General features: G+C 43.2%; 2 protein-coding genes across 2 annotated transcripts; both read right to left on the minus strand.

Annotated features, from left to right (window-relative positions):
* Positions 1–4,657: 4,657 nt before the first annotated feature.
* Positions 4,658–8,519, minus strand: LOC136539065 (protein EARLY HEADING DATE 2-like). Its single transcript, XM_066530993.1, is given in 5 exon segments — positions 4,658–5,631; positions 7,322–7,495; positions 7,590–7,666; positions 7,668–7,852; positions 7,974–8,519. Coding segments are annotated over 5 exon segments (1,266 nt in total). The 5' UTR covers positions 8,200–8,519; the 3' UTR covers positions 4,658–5,027.
* Positions 8,520–15,001: 6,482 nt separating this feature from the next.
* Positions 15,002–16,922, minus strand: LOC136536680 (uncharacterized). The gene is made up of 4 exons (XM_066528891.1): positions 16,852–16,922; positions 16,579–16,774; positions 15,212–16,034; positions 15,002–15,122 (listed from the first exon to the last, which is right to left on the minus strand). The coding sequence occupies exons 1-4, from the start codon at positions 16,873–16,875 to the stop codon at positions 15,002–15,004; spliced, it is 1,164 nt and encodes a 387-aa protein (XP_066384988.1). The 5' UTR covers positions 16,876–16,922.
* Between the last annotated feature and the right edge of the window lie 355 nt (positions 16,923–17,277).

Here is a 17,277-nt window from a genome sequence, read left to right on the forward strand (position 1 = left end):
CATCCATACAAAATGGTGCGCGCTGCTAGTAGTAACCAGCCATTGATCAAACCTATATATTATATACGGGTCAATATGACTAGGTACGTACGGTGATGAGTTTTTTTTCGTGGACAGGACTTCATCACGTGCATTTCATTAAGGAGATATGGTGATGAGTTTGCACATTTGGTATTTTCCAAAGGCTTCCAAAAACTGCATAGATGCAGAACGTCGAATTTATTCCAAAATTTGTTCAAAAGAAGCGTTCCTAAAGTTACAACGATATACATGTACAATGCAAATTTAAACATCTTTTGCGAGTGCACAAGTGTTCTCTAGATTTTCGACATTCGATCTGAATTGCACAAACAAACATAGTACTAGCTAGTCGCATGACATGGGAAACACCCATTTAGCATTGAAAACATGGATTGATTTATGGTTATCTTGTACAGTATATAAGGACACTCCCAACTATGAAACTAGATAGTTCCTATATTCATTAATTAGGGTGTCAACTAAGCAAAAAGATGATATGCCACCACAGTTAACCTCCATTTGGATATTGGGACATAGGGGTGGATAGGGAAAGGGAAATAAATGAATGGCAATGAATGGCTATGATTAAATGAGGTGTGAAGAACGGATGACTAGGATACAATATTTCCTATCCCTATCCCACTCCCCATCCCCATCTCCATCCAAACGTGCGGTTAAAGAAAAGAGATGAGAAAATATTTTTTTTAGATAAGAAATCATGTCTACATGAGAAACAAGTCATAAGGGATTAGGTAGACGATGAAGAGAAAAGACATGTGATTTGATAAAAAAAAATTGTAGAAACTATCTATTAGGACATAGTTTATATATGTAGCTTCTACCTAAATTAATAGGCACAGAAACTACATATGGTTTATAACATTTGAACCCTAATCGCCATTCATAAGGGGAGGGAGATTTGATATTATATATGCAGTATACCTACCAGTTGTGCACGCTTTTAAAGCACTAATTAATGAAAATGGTGGGGGCATGAGCATGATGCATGTCAACGCACGACAATAAAGAAGCCTGCACACATTTTGCACAGGTCCTTTTCCTTCTTGCACCCCATCTTTCTCAAACTATGTGCTAGGCGCTATATGTATCTCGGGGTTGCATTGCATATATACACGTATGTATCTCCCCATGCATATGTCATGATAATATATACATGCATGGTCCCCCAACACAGCTCGTAGTCCCACCATATGCATGCACACGGTATCTGACGATCAGCATGCACATATACTGCAACAGGATGAAAATCCATGCAGACGCTAACTCACACACATGTCCATGACACGTGTGCTTCGGTACGGTAAAATTAAAATGAGCGATTTCAAGAAATATCTACAAACTGTTTCGATATATGTCGCACAAAACTACAAATTTTGGAGCCTGTTTCAGAAAAGCTGCTACTAGTATTATTTTGTGACTAGTAACTGTCTAACTGACAAATCACTTGGCGGAACCACACTGAACTGAGCCATCAGTCTATATAAATATCAAATCCGAACATAATTCAAGCTAGAGCCATGAGTCTATACATGAGTGATGTATGTTTAAGAACTAAGCTAACATAGAAATATACATAACATGAGATTATTACCACGTAAAAAATACAATTATTACCACGTAAAAATAACACAATGGTCTCTATCACGATTTGGTTCTCACCACCAAATCATACGGTGAGTCAGCGGTGAAAGCAATTTCCACCGCAATGATTGGATAGCATAGTGGGCAACATAGTGGGCGAAAAACTAGTGGTGCAAATCGTTTTCACCGCAAGCTCGTCATATGTCTGGTGGTGCGTAGTTTTCACCGATAGGTCATCCGCCTGCTAGCCGTGAAAACAATTTTCACCGCCGATTTTTCGTATGCATGTACCCCCACCAGATTTTGAACAGGCGATGAAACATTTTCACCACCATTTCTGGCCAAGCCGGTGGTGAAAACCATACTACAAACTTAAAATATGTAATAGTGAACAAAAAATTTATGTGTGAAAGGATAGATTCCCAAGAGGGGGGTGAATTGGTCTAATCTGAGTGCAACAGATGAAATGAATGTTGCACAATAGATAAGCATCGGTGTCCTATTGAAAACTTCAAACTCTTCCTTTTCAAACACCTTTTTGTTTGCTTTTGATCCCATTGATTCTTAGCCTTCATCTGAGCTACCTAATGCTAGTTTCACAAGTTTGCATCACACCCACTCACTAGACTTAATCTAGCTTAGCTTGGTCAAGCTATCCATTCATATCCCTCTTTATAGTATGGCCAAACGATAAAAGAAAGAACCTGTTACTACTCTAAGCATCTCCCAACGCCATATGATACTTAGAACTAGTCCATCCTTAGCCTTTGTGCCCATCGTTTGAAAATCCAAACAAAGACCATCAATAGGGGCATGAAAACCATAATTTTCCAAATCATTCGTCGTAATTGTGATGAGTAATGCTGCTCTAGAACCAACGTTAGTCACAATGATTGTGTCATCATTAATCGCCAAGATCAAATTATATGCCTACATGCTTTCAATCTGCACCTTTTGGTGATTGATGACAACATAACATTGACTATGTGCATAAGGGACTTGAGGTTTTCATCACTTGGTTTGCATGAACACATGACAATAAGAGTAAAGGCGTTACGTGAGTTCATGAAATCCAAGTCCACAACACATACATGGAATACATGAAATGAGCGCGTGTACAAAACAAAATACTCGTTTGAAATAGCTAGTATATAAACAAAAGCACAACAAACGAGTAAAAATCATGACATGACATAAGATAAATACAAGCACACACATGTCACAAAGTCATAATGTACAAGCTAGCAAACATTTACCACTACAAACCGCTGGGTTCACGTGTGGCCAGGGTATCCACCTCATTGGAAAAAAGTTTACCGCATATGATCCTAGTTTCACGATCCTGCTTTATCCCACCATCCAACTTCTGTGAATGCCCACGTGTCAAACTCTCAATGGCCAGAGACAAAATATCTTCATGAACCATTGCCTTCATCTAATTCACTAGGTGACATCGTCTCCACCACTTCGCTCTCTATAGTGCCGCCGCTCCTCCCCTCCCCCACGGGGGCCAATGTGCCCCTTCTTCACTCCGTTCTCTTCAAGCTCTACCTCTCCACCCCATGGCACCTCTATGCCCCTCTCAGGCGTCGCTGCTCACCGCTCCTCCCATCCTCACACGGTCATGCCAATATGTCGCTCATACAATGCGGAAAGTAAACATGACGCATGAAATGCATGAGAGTAGAACACAAAAGATTAGAACCCATCTCACTATCTCTCCTCTATCTCACATACTCTTCCCTCTTTGGCATCAAGCACCAACACCTAAGGGCCACTTGGAGGGGTCGACACAGTCAAACTAGGTTGTGTATTGCGCTGACCTATCTAAAACAGTACAGAAACATGCTCATCACCTCTCTCTACAATCACCTCAGTGGCATGGGTCACAGTAACTGGCGGCTCACTGACTAAAGTCAGGCCCGCTAATGACTGAGGGACTCTAATATAAATATGTAGCTGGAGGAGGCTGACTCTCCGTAGTAGTTGTCTCTAGAGCTTCAGGAAGCATATATTCACAGGAGCCGTAGTTGTCAGTTGATGGTGTTGGTTTTCTTGTGATCTCACTAAATTAAAGGTGGTAGAGAGACAACAAGATGCTGATAGTTACCGATGTCGAGACCATCATTGACTTTGTCTATCCTATAGAAGTAGCTGGAGCAGACTGTGACAAGCCAGCAAGCCCCTATGCCAAACCCAAACCAAACAGTCTATATGGGGTCGAAGTATGTAAAAGTGTGGCATGCTGAAATTGTAGGCAAGAAAGAAAATAGCTAACCCAAAAAGTTTGGCAGACTGGCAAAGTGTGGCATGCAAGAACCAAATAGGCACTTCAAAATTATTTGAACTTACAAGAGGGCCAAAAAACTTGACAATTTGTGAGAGACTTAACTGGGCAGAGGCTTCATGGATGAATGGAGATCTATAAGAGAAAACTAAAAGCTATATCTTGATTTGGCCTTGACAGAAATTGAACAACCATGTGATAGGAGTGAAAAAAAATAGGAGTGGGAGATGATGGTAGCTTTTAATGCCAAGAAATTTTCGATGGTAGCTATATGGAGTTTGTTCTACTAGATATGGTAGGGGCACATAGAGAGAGGACAATTGTAACCTAACAAATAAACAAAAAATGTAAAAAATATTTTTAAGTAAAAAAAGGAAGTCAAACTTTACAATAGAAAAGGTTAGTTATTATCTACACTATTTGCAAGGGCCATCTTTCTACTTGTTTGAATTAGTGTGTACTACCTCCATCCCAAAAAGAATGCAGTTCTATGTTCATCATAAGTCAAACAATTTTATATGCTTGATCAAATTTATAAAAAAAGAACTAGTACTTATGATCTCAAATAAGTACCATTAGATTCACTGTTGAATAAACTTTTTCATAGTATATATATTTGGTGTCATCAAAGTTGTCACTCTTTTGTGTAAACTTATATAAAACTTAAGACACTTTGACCTAAGAGAAAATAAAATCCCATTCTTTTAGGAGGGAGCGAGGTAATACCACATAGAGTTTATATTCGAGACACAAGAAAACACAAGATGCTTCGATCAAAGTTCAATGTATACTCTCAACTATCTCAACGAGAACCCTATATGCTTTTGGCCGAAGATCATTATGAGAGAACACATGCCTCTCAGCGAAACAATTAAATCAGTAAAAAGCAACAAGAGATAAACTTGATGGTCCATTCATCAAAAGTTGTGCAGATCGAATTAGCTAGCCTCGCATTACCCTAAATGAACATAAAACAAAGATCAATAAATTAAGGTAAATTAACAGCAGTAGTGCACCATAGGACACACCGTCGCCACACCAGTTTTGGTTGCTCTTCAAGAGTGCATGCAGTTTGGGTGGCTTTTCATTTTCGTCTCTCAATGCAACTTCAAGTAGCCTAGAAGTTGTGGCTCCACGTCTCGTTGACCGGCGGCAGCCGGCCGCCGAGGTACTGCCTTGCTGTCAAGTCGGTGGCGCAGCTGGCAGTGCGGCTGGCAGCAGCTGCTGTGGCGCACAGTGGAAGCTGCAGCTCCTCTACCTGATGACCGCCACCATCGACGCCGAGGAAGTCCCTAGTGAGGCGCCGGTGGCCGACGGTGGCCACCGAGCCGTCCAGAGTGAGACCAAAGTTGACCGCCGGCGTGTCGGTGAGGATGCTGCCACCACTGGTGGTGGTGGTGATGCTGGCGTCTACATGCATATGGAGGTCAAGATAGGGCGAGGGTTGCTGCATCATCATCCTCGGCTGCAGGAAGGGAGACAGCTCTTGGTGCAGGAAGAAGAGGGTGTTGTTAGGGTTTTGTGCCGCAACGACAGGCGGAGGAGAGTTGGAGAACGGGAGGAATAATGGTGTGATATTGTTGGTGTTGAGAAGAAGATCATTGTTGCTGCTGGTGGTTGTGGTGGTGATAGTGCTGCTGTTGTTTGCTGCAGCAAGAAGCCTTGCGCTCTCCTCTGCTAGGGCATCACAGAAGGCCCTGTGCGTGAGCAGGCTGTCCTTCCTGCACCACCAGACCATGCATCAAACGAAACGGGTCAGTGAAACAAATGATCAGAGGAAAAGTCAATGATTATATATGTTAATTAGTTGGTGTACTAGGTTAATATACTATAATTGAAAATGTATATATGCTGATGTGTACATGCGTGAGTACTCAATGCATGCAATCCATGCATGTAAAGTTTCATTTAACTTTGCTGACGAAAAGCTACGTCCTATGATTAGCTAGGTTCTTTTGTCAGTTTCCTTTGTGATCACTACTGAAAGGAAGCATGCAGATGCATGTGTGCGCGCGTGTGTAGGATGTAATTCGTCATGTTTTTCGGCACTACTTTTCAGCGAAAAGAACAATTCTTCTCCCACAACAAATTCTGCCATCAGCATAAGCCAAATTCTAGCGAAACAATGGTTTTCCTAGTTCTTGCTCTTCGTTTAGATGTACACTGTGTCTAGTCTAGATATATAGATAGCGAAAATAATATATCTAAATAGACTAAAATATCTTATAATTTGAATGGAGTGAGTATATCTGCGTGACCTATTACTGTTCATCGATCTCGCCCTTGAAGAGCTGAGCATGTTATCCAGTGTGGAGGGACCCCTGTGTGCTGCTTGAAATAACTTCACTACTATCTAATGTGTAGAAAGTGCAATATAATAAATGGAATTGTGAAAACGATCCTACGTGCTGCATTATTGCACTGCTACTACATACTTGCAGCAGGCGCAGTAGTACTAGTTCATAAAGTACTCCTCAATTGCTTCAGATATACTGTAGCTAGGTTCCATTTTGAAGGAAATGTCATGATGGCCACATGGACTGCCATAAAGTAGGTGCAGGCTGGATGTTTCCAAATATGAAGGTAAACATATGCGTGTATACATAGTGCTAGTTTCACTAGGGATTCATGGTTTTTCACAAGAAATTCAAAGTACCATGCATGTTCCCTGGGGTTCCTATATATATTTCTGTTTCTTTCTATAAGTAAAAACTAGTTAAGCAGTACGTGTATATGTGCATCGGGATGTGAACATGCAAATAATATTATGACAAGATGCATGGGAAACCCTAAAATTCTAAATGAAGTCCGTCCACATGCGGGTTATATACATTTTTGTTGGCATCATTATTACAAACATAAGAGTTTAAGAACCGTGCCCACAAGCAGATAGCGCTGCCTTCAATCATATATGTGTGTTTTAGAATCTATCATTCAGGAGTCCAGTGACAGGCGGAACTCAAAGGGTTAGCATGCGCATGCCGTCTTCATCAACACGACTCGTCAATTAATTAATCTTGTGTAGCCCAAAACAGAAACCTTGTTCTTGAAAATTTGTTTATAATATATGTATAATGTACTAACTAACTTGCTTCATGCATGGTGAAGTCAAAGCATGCAATTGGTGAGTGAATATGCTTGCATTGATCCTTTTATTTCCTGATCTCCCTCTAGACTAAACGACAGGGTTGATGGAACAGTCGCCGGCCTCCGTATTGCTGCAACTCTGCTCGCAGTCGCAGGCGTGCAGGAGGCGGCAACCTGGATCGCGGCGTCTAGGTTTTCTCCACAATAAACAGAGATTAGGCTATTCAACATGGTTGTTAGTAAATGATCATCGTTTGTAATTACAAGCACGTCCATGAAATGAATGTACTGACCTTCCAACAAAAAGAGTACTCGATTGTATACCTGGAGAAGAGGATGCCGCAGTCACAGCGATACTCGCGCGTGCCACACCCCTTGACGTGCGCCTTCCAGTCCGACTGCACGGCGTAGCGCTTCCCGCAGCGCTCGCAGCGCCACCGCTTCTCCCCGTGCTTCCGCGAGAAGTGCTTCTTGATCCCAGTCAAATCCCCCAGAGCTCTGCACAACAATCAGTCGGTTTCGGTTCCATTTCATGCAGTACTAGCTAGTAGGATTGTTCAAGATGTGTGTGTGCATATGTATCGATCCCTACCTCGCCGGGTCGTGGTGCACGCACGTTGGCTCGGGGCAGACGTACACGCGCTTGCGCGGCGCGGCCGCCTCACCAGCCCTGCCTCCCGCCGGAGCCGGACGGGAGGCTGCTGCGCTGGCGGAGCTTCCAGGGGAGGTTGTGGCCCCGGCGGTGCAGCTGCAGGTTCTGGTCCCGCTGGAACCCCTTGTTGCAGATCTCGCACACGAACCGGTTCGTCGCCACCAGCGTGCGCGGCGACAGCGCGATCACCTCAGCGCCGGGGTCTTTAATTATTGAAATCAGTCAGCATCAGCAACCAACCATGCCAGGACGATCGATCAGCACAAAAGAATGAAAGATGCATGCATCGCATGGTCAATTACCAACTCACTACCAGCTACGTACCTGGGTTGCCGGGCTGGCTTCTCTTCCTCTTGGTCCCCGCCGCCTTGTTGGGCTCCTCTGGCTGCGGAGGAGGCGGTGGCAGCGGCAGCGGCGCGGTGGTGGCCGAGGCCGCCGCCGGTGCGAGGAAGAGAGGGCTCAGCGCGTAGCTGGCCATGTCCCCGCCATAGGAGCTGGATCCAGTGGCCTCGTGCTCCTGCTCAGACGAGAGATCAGAGAGCATCATCATCTGATCGTCTATCGCCACTCACTAGCCTGCTGCTTGTCTGTTTCTTGGTGTTCTCTTGCAGTTGCACCCTGGCCGGCCGGGCTAAGCTAGCTACTGATCCTCTATCTACTTCTTAGCTTCTATATACTCTCTACTCCGTGTAGTAGAGTAGACTAGTAGTATATGTCTATGTGGTTCTGTGGTCTCAGCTAGCTTAGCTCAAGGCTTCTGGTGCTGTCCAAGTGTGTGATTATTTGAGAGAGGAGAGGAGGCCGGGGAGAGCAGGATCGGATTTATTGTATTATTGCAGGAGAGAATCGGAAAAGGCGTCACAGAGGAGCGAGGGATGTGGCGGTACGGTGTGCAGTGGGGGGTTTGGCGCTGCCCTCTGCAGGCGCAGTTGCTGCAGCCAGGCAACCAGGCCAGCCAGAATAAGAAGGCCTACGTGTAGAGATGCTGCAATCGAGTGCGCTCCCTCTGCAGGTCCAGTGGCGTCCAGGGCCAAAAAGCCACACGCCCATCCATCCAGCCAGCCGTGCCCTCTTTTTCCCTTTAGTTTCAGCATCTTTTTATCAATGGCAGCTAGCAAGCATGCATGAACCTGTGGTCTGTGGTACAACTTGAGCTATATACAGTGGGGCCTATTATTTAACGGAGCTCACCAGAATTTCACGAACGGTTGTGAGCTTTTTTTTTTTTTTTTTGCCAAACACCTATTTCTATGTTTTTCTTCTCCTCTCACAGGGGAATGGAATGGAAGAGAGCTAAAAAAAAGTAGCTTATCACAACTTCATCCCACACAGTTGGGACCCACTAGGCCTAAAAGACTACAGGTGCCCTCTCTTGCAAGTACCATGCGGGGATGCGCAGCGTCGGGGGCACGACCACCGTGGCGCATCTCGTCGGGCACAGCACGCCGGGGGACGCAGCCGCTGAAGCTTGACGAGCCGAGGCGCGCAGCCGCCGGAGCACGTCTCGCCGGGGACACATAGCCACACAGCCACGACCATGTTTGGCACAGCTCGCCAGGGCCGAAGCACCGTCGCGGGGCTGGGGACGCGGATGCCATGGGGCGCGGTCGGCACAGACGTCGGGGTCAAAGCGTGGGCGCAGTCTGATCTGCCTGGGCGCGAGGGGACGCCGGGGCACGAGCGGGCACCGCCGCCGTGACCACTGTTGGGGTTTAGTTCCACATCATGTAGCGATAGTGGGGAGCACAATATATAAGGCGGGAGAACCCCACTTATAAGGCTAGTCTTTTGGGTTGGGAAGGTCCAAGACCTTATATGTTGTAGCTCTGGTGGACCTGTGATACGACACGAGCCGGGCTAGCTGTAAGACAGGTCCAAGATCATGAACTCGGTGGTCACCACCGGTTCCAACAATTGGTATCAGAGCCGTCCAAGGTCAGAAAAGCTAAACCCGATAAAAAAATCTCGAGCGTCACATATATATATATGGTGGGGGCACCCCCGATGTGTGACTAAGGGGGAGATTGTTGGGGTTTAGTCCCACATCGTGTAGTGATGGTGGGGGAGCACAACATATAAGGCGGAAAAAGCCCCCACCTATCAGGTTAGTCTTTTGTGTGAGTAAGGCCCAAAGGCCTTATTATGTTGTCAGCTCCGGTGAACCTAGGACCTATGGGAGCACAGGCTCGTAACGAGCCGGGCCGACTGCAAGCCAGCTCTAAAATCGAGAACTCGGTGGTCACCACTGATTCCAACAACCACGGACGAGCTCGCCGGGGTAGCAGCTCGTCCGGGGGCTAGCAGGTCGCAACCGCTGTGACCACGCACGAGTTCGCCAGGGTACAGCACCAGCTTGGTGGGGGGCTCGTAGGTTGCAGCCGCCGGGGCTCGCGGCCGCTGGGACGAGCGGCACGAGACTACGCGAGGACACGCGAGACGCGATCTGTGAAGATTGAGGATGACAGCGGCCGGGGAGGGGATAAGGAAAAAATAGGGGAAAAAGAAAAAGTTAAGGGCAGTATGGTAATTTTAGTCTTTTGGTCCACATATGAAACTGTTTTACCAAACAGGAAGAGAAAAATAGCTTAGCTTCATGGGTAGAGCTGCTCATTGAGTTGAAAACAAAAAAAAATAGCTTTATTGATGAAGCTGACCTGTGCGCCGTAGTCACACACATGCATCATCAGTGCATCAGCACATCAGCAAGTTACTACAGCCATCATCATGGATATTTACTTGGCTTACCAGGCGATGGAAATGTAGTAAAAAAACCCCTAATAATATACATGAATATAGACCATTGAGGCATTGGCAAAAGCAAGCTAGCTCCAACCTTTGGTTTTCTTAGGGACTAATGAGCTCCATGACGACGGTGTCGACATAGGAGTACTATCTTTGTGTGGGCAAAGGAGCTGAGCTCATTTTTTTTTGTGTGGCTCTGCTAGCTATATGTTACTACTTTCTCTGACCGCGACTGTGCAAAATTGAGGTACACAACTGAAAAGGAAATTGTCTATGTTTTACACCTAGACTAGACAGCAGGACTAAATTCAATTTCTCTCCTCAAGAAAAAATTCAATTTCTATTTGCAGCACTAACTCAGCCGCCTTTCACCACAAGCTAATGATCAGATTGGTGTGTCAAAAGGCATTGCTGGTTTTTATTTTAAATTTTCTGTAACCTATTTCTTCTCTATTAATACATGCCTGGTATATTCTTGTTGGTGGCTCTTCGGAAAAAAAGGGACGAAAGAACATGCAGTAACGACATACTGATGTCATCAGCATGAATTATATATGTCTCATTTTTTATTTCGCTTTCACCTATGTGGACTTGAATGTTGGTGCAGAATTTAAGTAGTCAGTATGAATAGATCAGACATGCTTGGCCCTGTCATCTTCGAATCAATCTTGTATGTTTCTGCAGTGTGTTAGTCAGTCATGCGCGTATGTAGGCAGATCCCACCCAAAATCCAAAATTTTTCAAGATTTCCCCGTCACATCAAATCTTACGGCACATGCATGGAGCATTAAATGTAGGTAAAAAGAATAATTAATTGCACAGTTTGCCCGTAATTGGCGAAACGAATCTTTTAAGCCTAAATAGTCCATAATTGGACAAATTTTGTCAAATATAAACGAAAGTGCTACAGTAGCCAAAAGCTAAAAATTTCGCATCTAAACGGGGCCTTAGTAGCAGCATTTAAATCATCAGCAAAAATACATTAGCCATTATTGTTACTGCTTTCTACTTTTCGCTGCTTCTAATCTCATCTGAATCGGAGCTCTGGTTCCGCCTGCCCTGTAGTCAGAGAAGACCAGTGCATTGCATACACAAGGGATCAAACTCACCCTACAATGAAAGCTAAAGTCCTAGCATAGAGCACAACCACTCATTGATCCACTTCCCTTCAGGTTTTCATTTATTTTGTGCCCCCATCACCTGGGCTGTTAATTCAGAGTTTGTTTGCATATATACTCCTTGAGTTGTCATTATCTAAAAAAAATAGACCTTGAGTTGTGACTGATGTTCAAAGACAACTTTCTGTTTACTTGCAGGAACTATGTAGTGTATCTTGTTGAGTAGGTGTGTGTTAGAAAGGCTGTCTAGGGCTTCAAAGTCAGATCAGATGAGACCAGACATCCACTCTTTAGTCTTGTTTGTCTCTAGTTTCTCCCTTAAGGCCTCTCTTTATTCTGCAGGCTTCATCAGTCTTAAACAAGGTTTCTTTCTTCCATCTTTCTGAATCTCTGATGCTGTATACTTTTTTAGCCTGCCCATGCATTTTTTTTGGGTGCTTTGAGGGATGGTACTGGTTTATAATTCCTTGCTTGCTGCTTTAATCTTTTCCTTCTTTTTTGTATGTGTCTCTCTCCTTTTCTTATTCCATCCGTGCTTTTGGTCCAAAGATGCATGGTGTGCTAAACTAGCCCCACTGATGAGAATTTTTGGGCCCCTTTCTGTCCCTTAATTCCTCCCTTTGGCATTGTGGGCACTCCTGCTGTTGGTTCGTTGGATCTTGTGCAGCTCTTCCTCTTCTATCCAGAGATTCAAACATCGGCTGTAATTAACTTGCGTTAAAAAAAACTATTGGCTGTAACTGGCTAAACTGCCTAGCAATAACAGGTTCCAGTTACAAAGCTTTCAAATTTCAGATTGATGTTTGAATTTCAAATCCTAGGGATACGGTTGTTTCTCATTTTATCTTTCTTTAGCAAATTGAAGTATTGGTGTAAAAAAATGGAAACGTGGTAATTGGTGTAGAGATGATGCATCATCTCATCTAATAGTAATAAAATTCAGTCAGTTACTAGCGGGTCACCGGTTCACAACTCCAAAGTTCAGCGCATTTGGCCTGTGGTGTTGTATGTTTCCGGTTTTGTAATCCTATTTTTGTTCATCATTTTTCCTTATTTTTTTAATTTTGTTTTTTGGGAGAAAGCAATTGAAGTCACATGCAAAGTTTGCCTGAATAGTCTATACTATATAGGTGCATCTGGTGCCCATTTGCATATCTCACGTTTATTTAAGCAGTGAACTAATGAAGTGGTGGGAAGATAGTGGGTGACTTGTTAATATTTCTGACGCATGTCCTTCCATTTTCTCCATCAGAAGGCTTCACTGTTGTGCTCACATTGGCATTTGGAATCACATCACATACAGAAAAAGGGATATCATCCTGTTTAGCCTGAACATGACTCCTTTACATTTGTTACCATACAAAATTAGTAGTGTGTGCGTATTTCTGCCTCTTTGGCTTTCTCCTAATTAATTACATGTCGCGACGCTGTCCACATCTCTAACAGTGACCATGCTTTTATCGTTAGCCTCAACTAGTGGCCTCTGATGGAATCCGGATGCAGAGCTTCCAACATCACTGAACTACCTTAGTCCACTACGGTGAGCTGCACACAGGCTAATAGTGACAGTGCACATGCAGCGGTCTTGCAAACGGCAAAATGGAACCGCCCTACCAATGGCAACAGCTTCAACAAGCATGTATGGAGTAGACCACAGTTAGGCTGTAGCCAAATGCCAACACGGAGTACACGAAAGCTAACACATCTTGAAGAAGAGATACCAAACTGTTCATATTTGCTCATATTTCAGCAATTTGATGTACAAGGATCATGAAGCTGGAGTAAAACACCAAGATGCTTATCAGTTCAACAGCAAGCTGAGCATGTTTTCAGGTTACACCAATCACAGGTGGAGATTGACTCTACTCAACCAGTCAAACCTACATACAACCCTAACCCCAGAACCCTGAACAAGACAGCACCGTCCACATCGTGCAATCACTGACTGACTGCAGATACCTTTTTCTAATAGTAAGACTTGGTCTCCAACGAGGATTCTACAGTGGACATCTAAATTCAAAATGGGATAGCAAGAGATCTAAAATCAGTCTTCAACAGAGTATCTATATAGGAGATCTATTTTAGATTGCCTGAGAGACACAACCCAAATATAGACATCATCTCTCCTAAAAACTCATTTATAGAAAAGATTCTCTTTCGGGGTCTTATTGTTGGAGAAGATGTCGAATAGGTATTGAACTTTTTACCTGTAGCACTACTCAAATGATGAATATGTCTTGTATTTTGGGACGTTGCAAATAAAAGCTGATAACAGCTGTATGTATGCGTTGGCCTCTAGACATATTTGCCAGTCACAGTCCTTAAGATCACTTTGCCACCTGCCAGTGGACGTCAGCCAACACCCCACGTATCTCCCACCTGCATCCATCACGGAATTCGAATATCAGTACACATGACAGTAAAAATGTGACAGTCCGAACATAGGAGCACTCCCTCCATCCCGGAATATCAGTCCTTTAGGAGTTTAAATTTTATCCCTGAAAGATGAGCAAATTCCTTCATTGCCACTTAAACCTATAACACTTTCTTCGTTGCCATTCAAAATTATATGTTTCCTTCACTGCCATCTATTTTAAATTTCAAATCCCTTCATTGCCATTGCCGTCCAATGCAGAGAGATTGCTGTTAGATAGCATGTGAAAGACAATTTTACCCTTAAAAATTTCTCTATAACAATCCCTTGGTTGCCATTAACTTTAGAACACAGGCAAATCAATTGGAGACCTGTCAGCAATATACAGTGACAAAAATGATAACATTTCAACACATACATAGAAATATGACAACAATCCATATAATATATTGATATTCATTAGTTCAAATGTTTACCAACCAAACTAGCAATTCATTGGATTATAGACCAAACAAAATAACAGGTTCAAGCAGCCATTGTTGTCCATTTAATTCTTAACTAGGCTCATACTTGCTAAGCAAAATAAGCAGCCATAAGTTTATATATCAAGCAAAATAAGAGGGTTGCACGACATTACAGACCATACAAATGAGTTGCTTGAATTACAAATTCAAATCTGGAAGTTTTCTCTTGCTTCTAGTGTGTGCAGCAGGGCTTTGCCTTAGAGGGTTCTTGCTTCTAGTCCCCATTGCTGGACTATCTGTTGATGTTGTAACTTGCTGCTTCTTCTTTTTCCCTTGTGCCTTTGCCTTCCTTTTACCCTTTTTCTTTACTATAGGCATGGATGTGGCAGCTGGTGGTGTGGTTTCACCTAAAGTGAATAAAGGGTACTCAATGGAAAGTGTCTCAGGTTGGTTTGAGCCACTACCAGACCTGCATGTGAGTGAGTTTTACACTTTTAGAGAATAATATTGAGAATGTTATAATTAAGAACAAATAACATTGGATATTGGGCACATACTTGAGAGAGTTTCCAGAATCTAAGATAAGCGAGGCATTTTGGCTGTAATACAAAAAAATGAAATGCAATTTTTAGAAAAATAATCAGAATTTAAATTTTAGATCTCTAAGTATATGGAGGCATACCTAGGAGGAAAATGCATTGTTTTGGGTCCTGGGTCAGCTGGGACAATGCTACTCTCACATTCAGTTGTTTTCTTCCTTCTTTTTGGTGGCCCCCTGCATAAACATAAACATCAATGAGATCTCAAAAGGAAGCAATATGAAATCAATAACAAGTCAAACTAAGTAAAGATTAGAATGCTTACTTCTCAGCTAGCATAGCTGCTATATCCTCAGGGTCACCATCCTTGCAGTTATACCAACGGTGTCCATAATCCTTGCAAATGGGGCATTGATGTGACCCTTTCTTCTTTGTTGTGCTGCCATTAGCCTCTGTACATCCTTTGGCTCTCTTGTTCTGCCTTCTACCAGATGTAGATTTTATAAGTGGTGGATGCATAAAGTAACCATGGTCAGATTGTGGCCATTGGGATTTGTCAGGCATAGCAGGGATAAGAATCTCATATGCTGCTCTAAATTTCTGAACTGAATAATACATGTCAACATATTTCTCCAAAGGTTCCCGAAGAGATGTTATGAATGCAATTGCATGTTTGCAAGGAATTCCCGAGACTTGCCATTTTCTACAATGACAGGTTCTTTCATCTAGGTTGACAACACATTTGAACCCACTGCCACCCTTGACAGACACCTCAGCTAGAATATCCCCACTTCTCTGTACATCCATATCCAAGTTCCTGCTTTGCTCTTTCAAATTCTTGATGATGTGTGGCAGAATAAGTCCTTCAATCTTTCTTGATACTGTTCTTCTAACATCCCACTTATCCATAATAAGTTGCCTGATCTTGTCCATAAGGTCATCCAAATTCAGCCCTTTGAACTGTTTTATCCAGTTGTTGAAGCACTCTGCCAAATTGTTTGTGACATAGTCAACCTTGCAATGGGTCCCAAATTGACTTCTTGTCCATATCCTAGTATGCCACTGCCTTATATACGTCATTGCTGATGGTTTAGCTTCCTCCATTGCTTTCCAATGCTTCTCAAAATAGTATGGGCTCCATGAATATGCTGCAGGCCAAAGATGATCATCAAATATTTTCCCGCTGTATCTTTTCTTGAAATTCATCACCAAATGCAGCATGCACTCTCTATGTTCTGCATCTGGGAACACTTCTTTCACTCCTGCCATTACTCCTTGACCAGCATCTGTACATATAGCTAAGCCTAGTAGGTGCTCCAATGGCATCTCTAAGCCTTTGTAAAAACCATATCCAATTTTCATTAGTTTCTGAGTCTATCACTCCAACAACAACGGGATACATCCAGTTATGCCCATCTACAGCTATTGCACATGCTAGCTGGCCCCTAAACTTTCCTGTCAGAAATGTGCTATCTATGGCCAAGTATGGTCTGCATCCATTGAGAAAACCATCGATACATGGTTTCATAGCAAAAAACATCCTATGAAATCTGACCTTCTCAGCAATTTTGTGATGATCTATTACTACAAAACTGCCAGGGCAACACCTTTCCACCTCTGCCTTAAACCTATACAAGTTATTGAAGCTGCTGTCCTAACTACCAAATAGTTGTGTTCGGGCTAGCTCCTTACCAGCATACACTCTCTTGTAGTTGATATATACCTTGTGCTTGTCCTTTATTCGCCTCTGCAATTCTTTAGCTCCTACGCTTGCATCTTCCATAAGCCAATCCTTTACTTGTTCGCATATCCAGAATTTGCTTGCATTCCTAACTTCCTTGCTCCTTCTTGCACTAGAACAGTCATGACGACGTGGGTTTCTCCTCACCTACATACATTTAAACAAGATTATCAAATGTTGGAAAATAAAGAGCAAAAAAATGTGTACAACAGTTCAAATGTTACCTTTATTGTTACGTTGTCCTTCATTGTAGAAGCATGTAATCTCCATCTACACCCTTCGTCTTTCTTCCTTGAACAATATGCCCTCACTCTCCCTAGGGTCACTCTTTTCAATGTTAAACTCAAATTCATGCTTGATAGCATGCTGAGATAGTGCAATCCTAAACTCACGCATGTTGGGATATATGCTGCCTACACCCATTGGAGGATCTTCTTTGTCATAAGCTACAACTGGTATAGGTGGCAGAGGATCTTGCCCAACTAGCCCATCCTCTTCCTAGGTACTCCTCATCAGATTCAGAGTCGGAGTCACTGCTATCGCTATGAGCAGCTCTAGATTTCCCACAGGTTAGGTACAAACCTTCCTCATCAACACCCACATGTTCATTATGTGGTTTTGGATTTGCTAGGTAATCATCATCAGCAGTA

The sequence above is a fragment of the Miscanthus floridulus genome, chromosome 2, assembly GCF_019320115.1.
Source record: "Miscanthus floridulus cultivar M001 chromosome 2, ASM1932011v1, whole genome shotgun sequence".
Classification (NCBI taxonomy): domain Eukaryota; kingdom Viridiplantae; phylum Streptophyta; class Magnoliopsida; order Poales; family Poaceae; genus Miscanthus; species Miscanthus floridulus.

Coding starts and splice junctions, on each gene's coding strand:
- LOC136536680 (XM_066528891.1), bottom strand. CDS start 16,875: ATGAAGGACAACGTAACAATAAAG. Junction 16,035..16,578: donor CTACAAGAGAGTGTATGCTG/GTAAGGAGCTAG, acceptor TTTGGCCTGCAG/CATATTCATGGAGCCCATAC. Junction 15,123..15,211: donor GCAGCTATGCTAGCTGAGAA/GTAAGCATTCTA, acceptor ATGTTTATGCAG/GGGGCCACCAAAAAGAAGGA.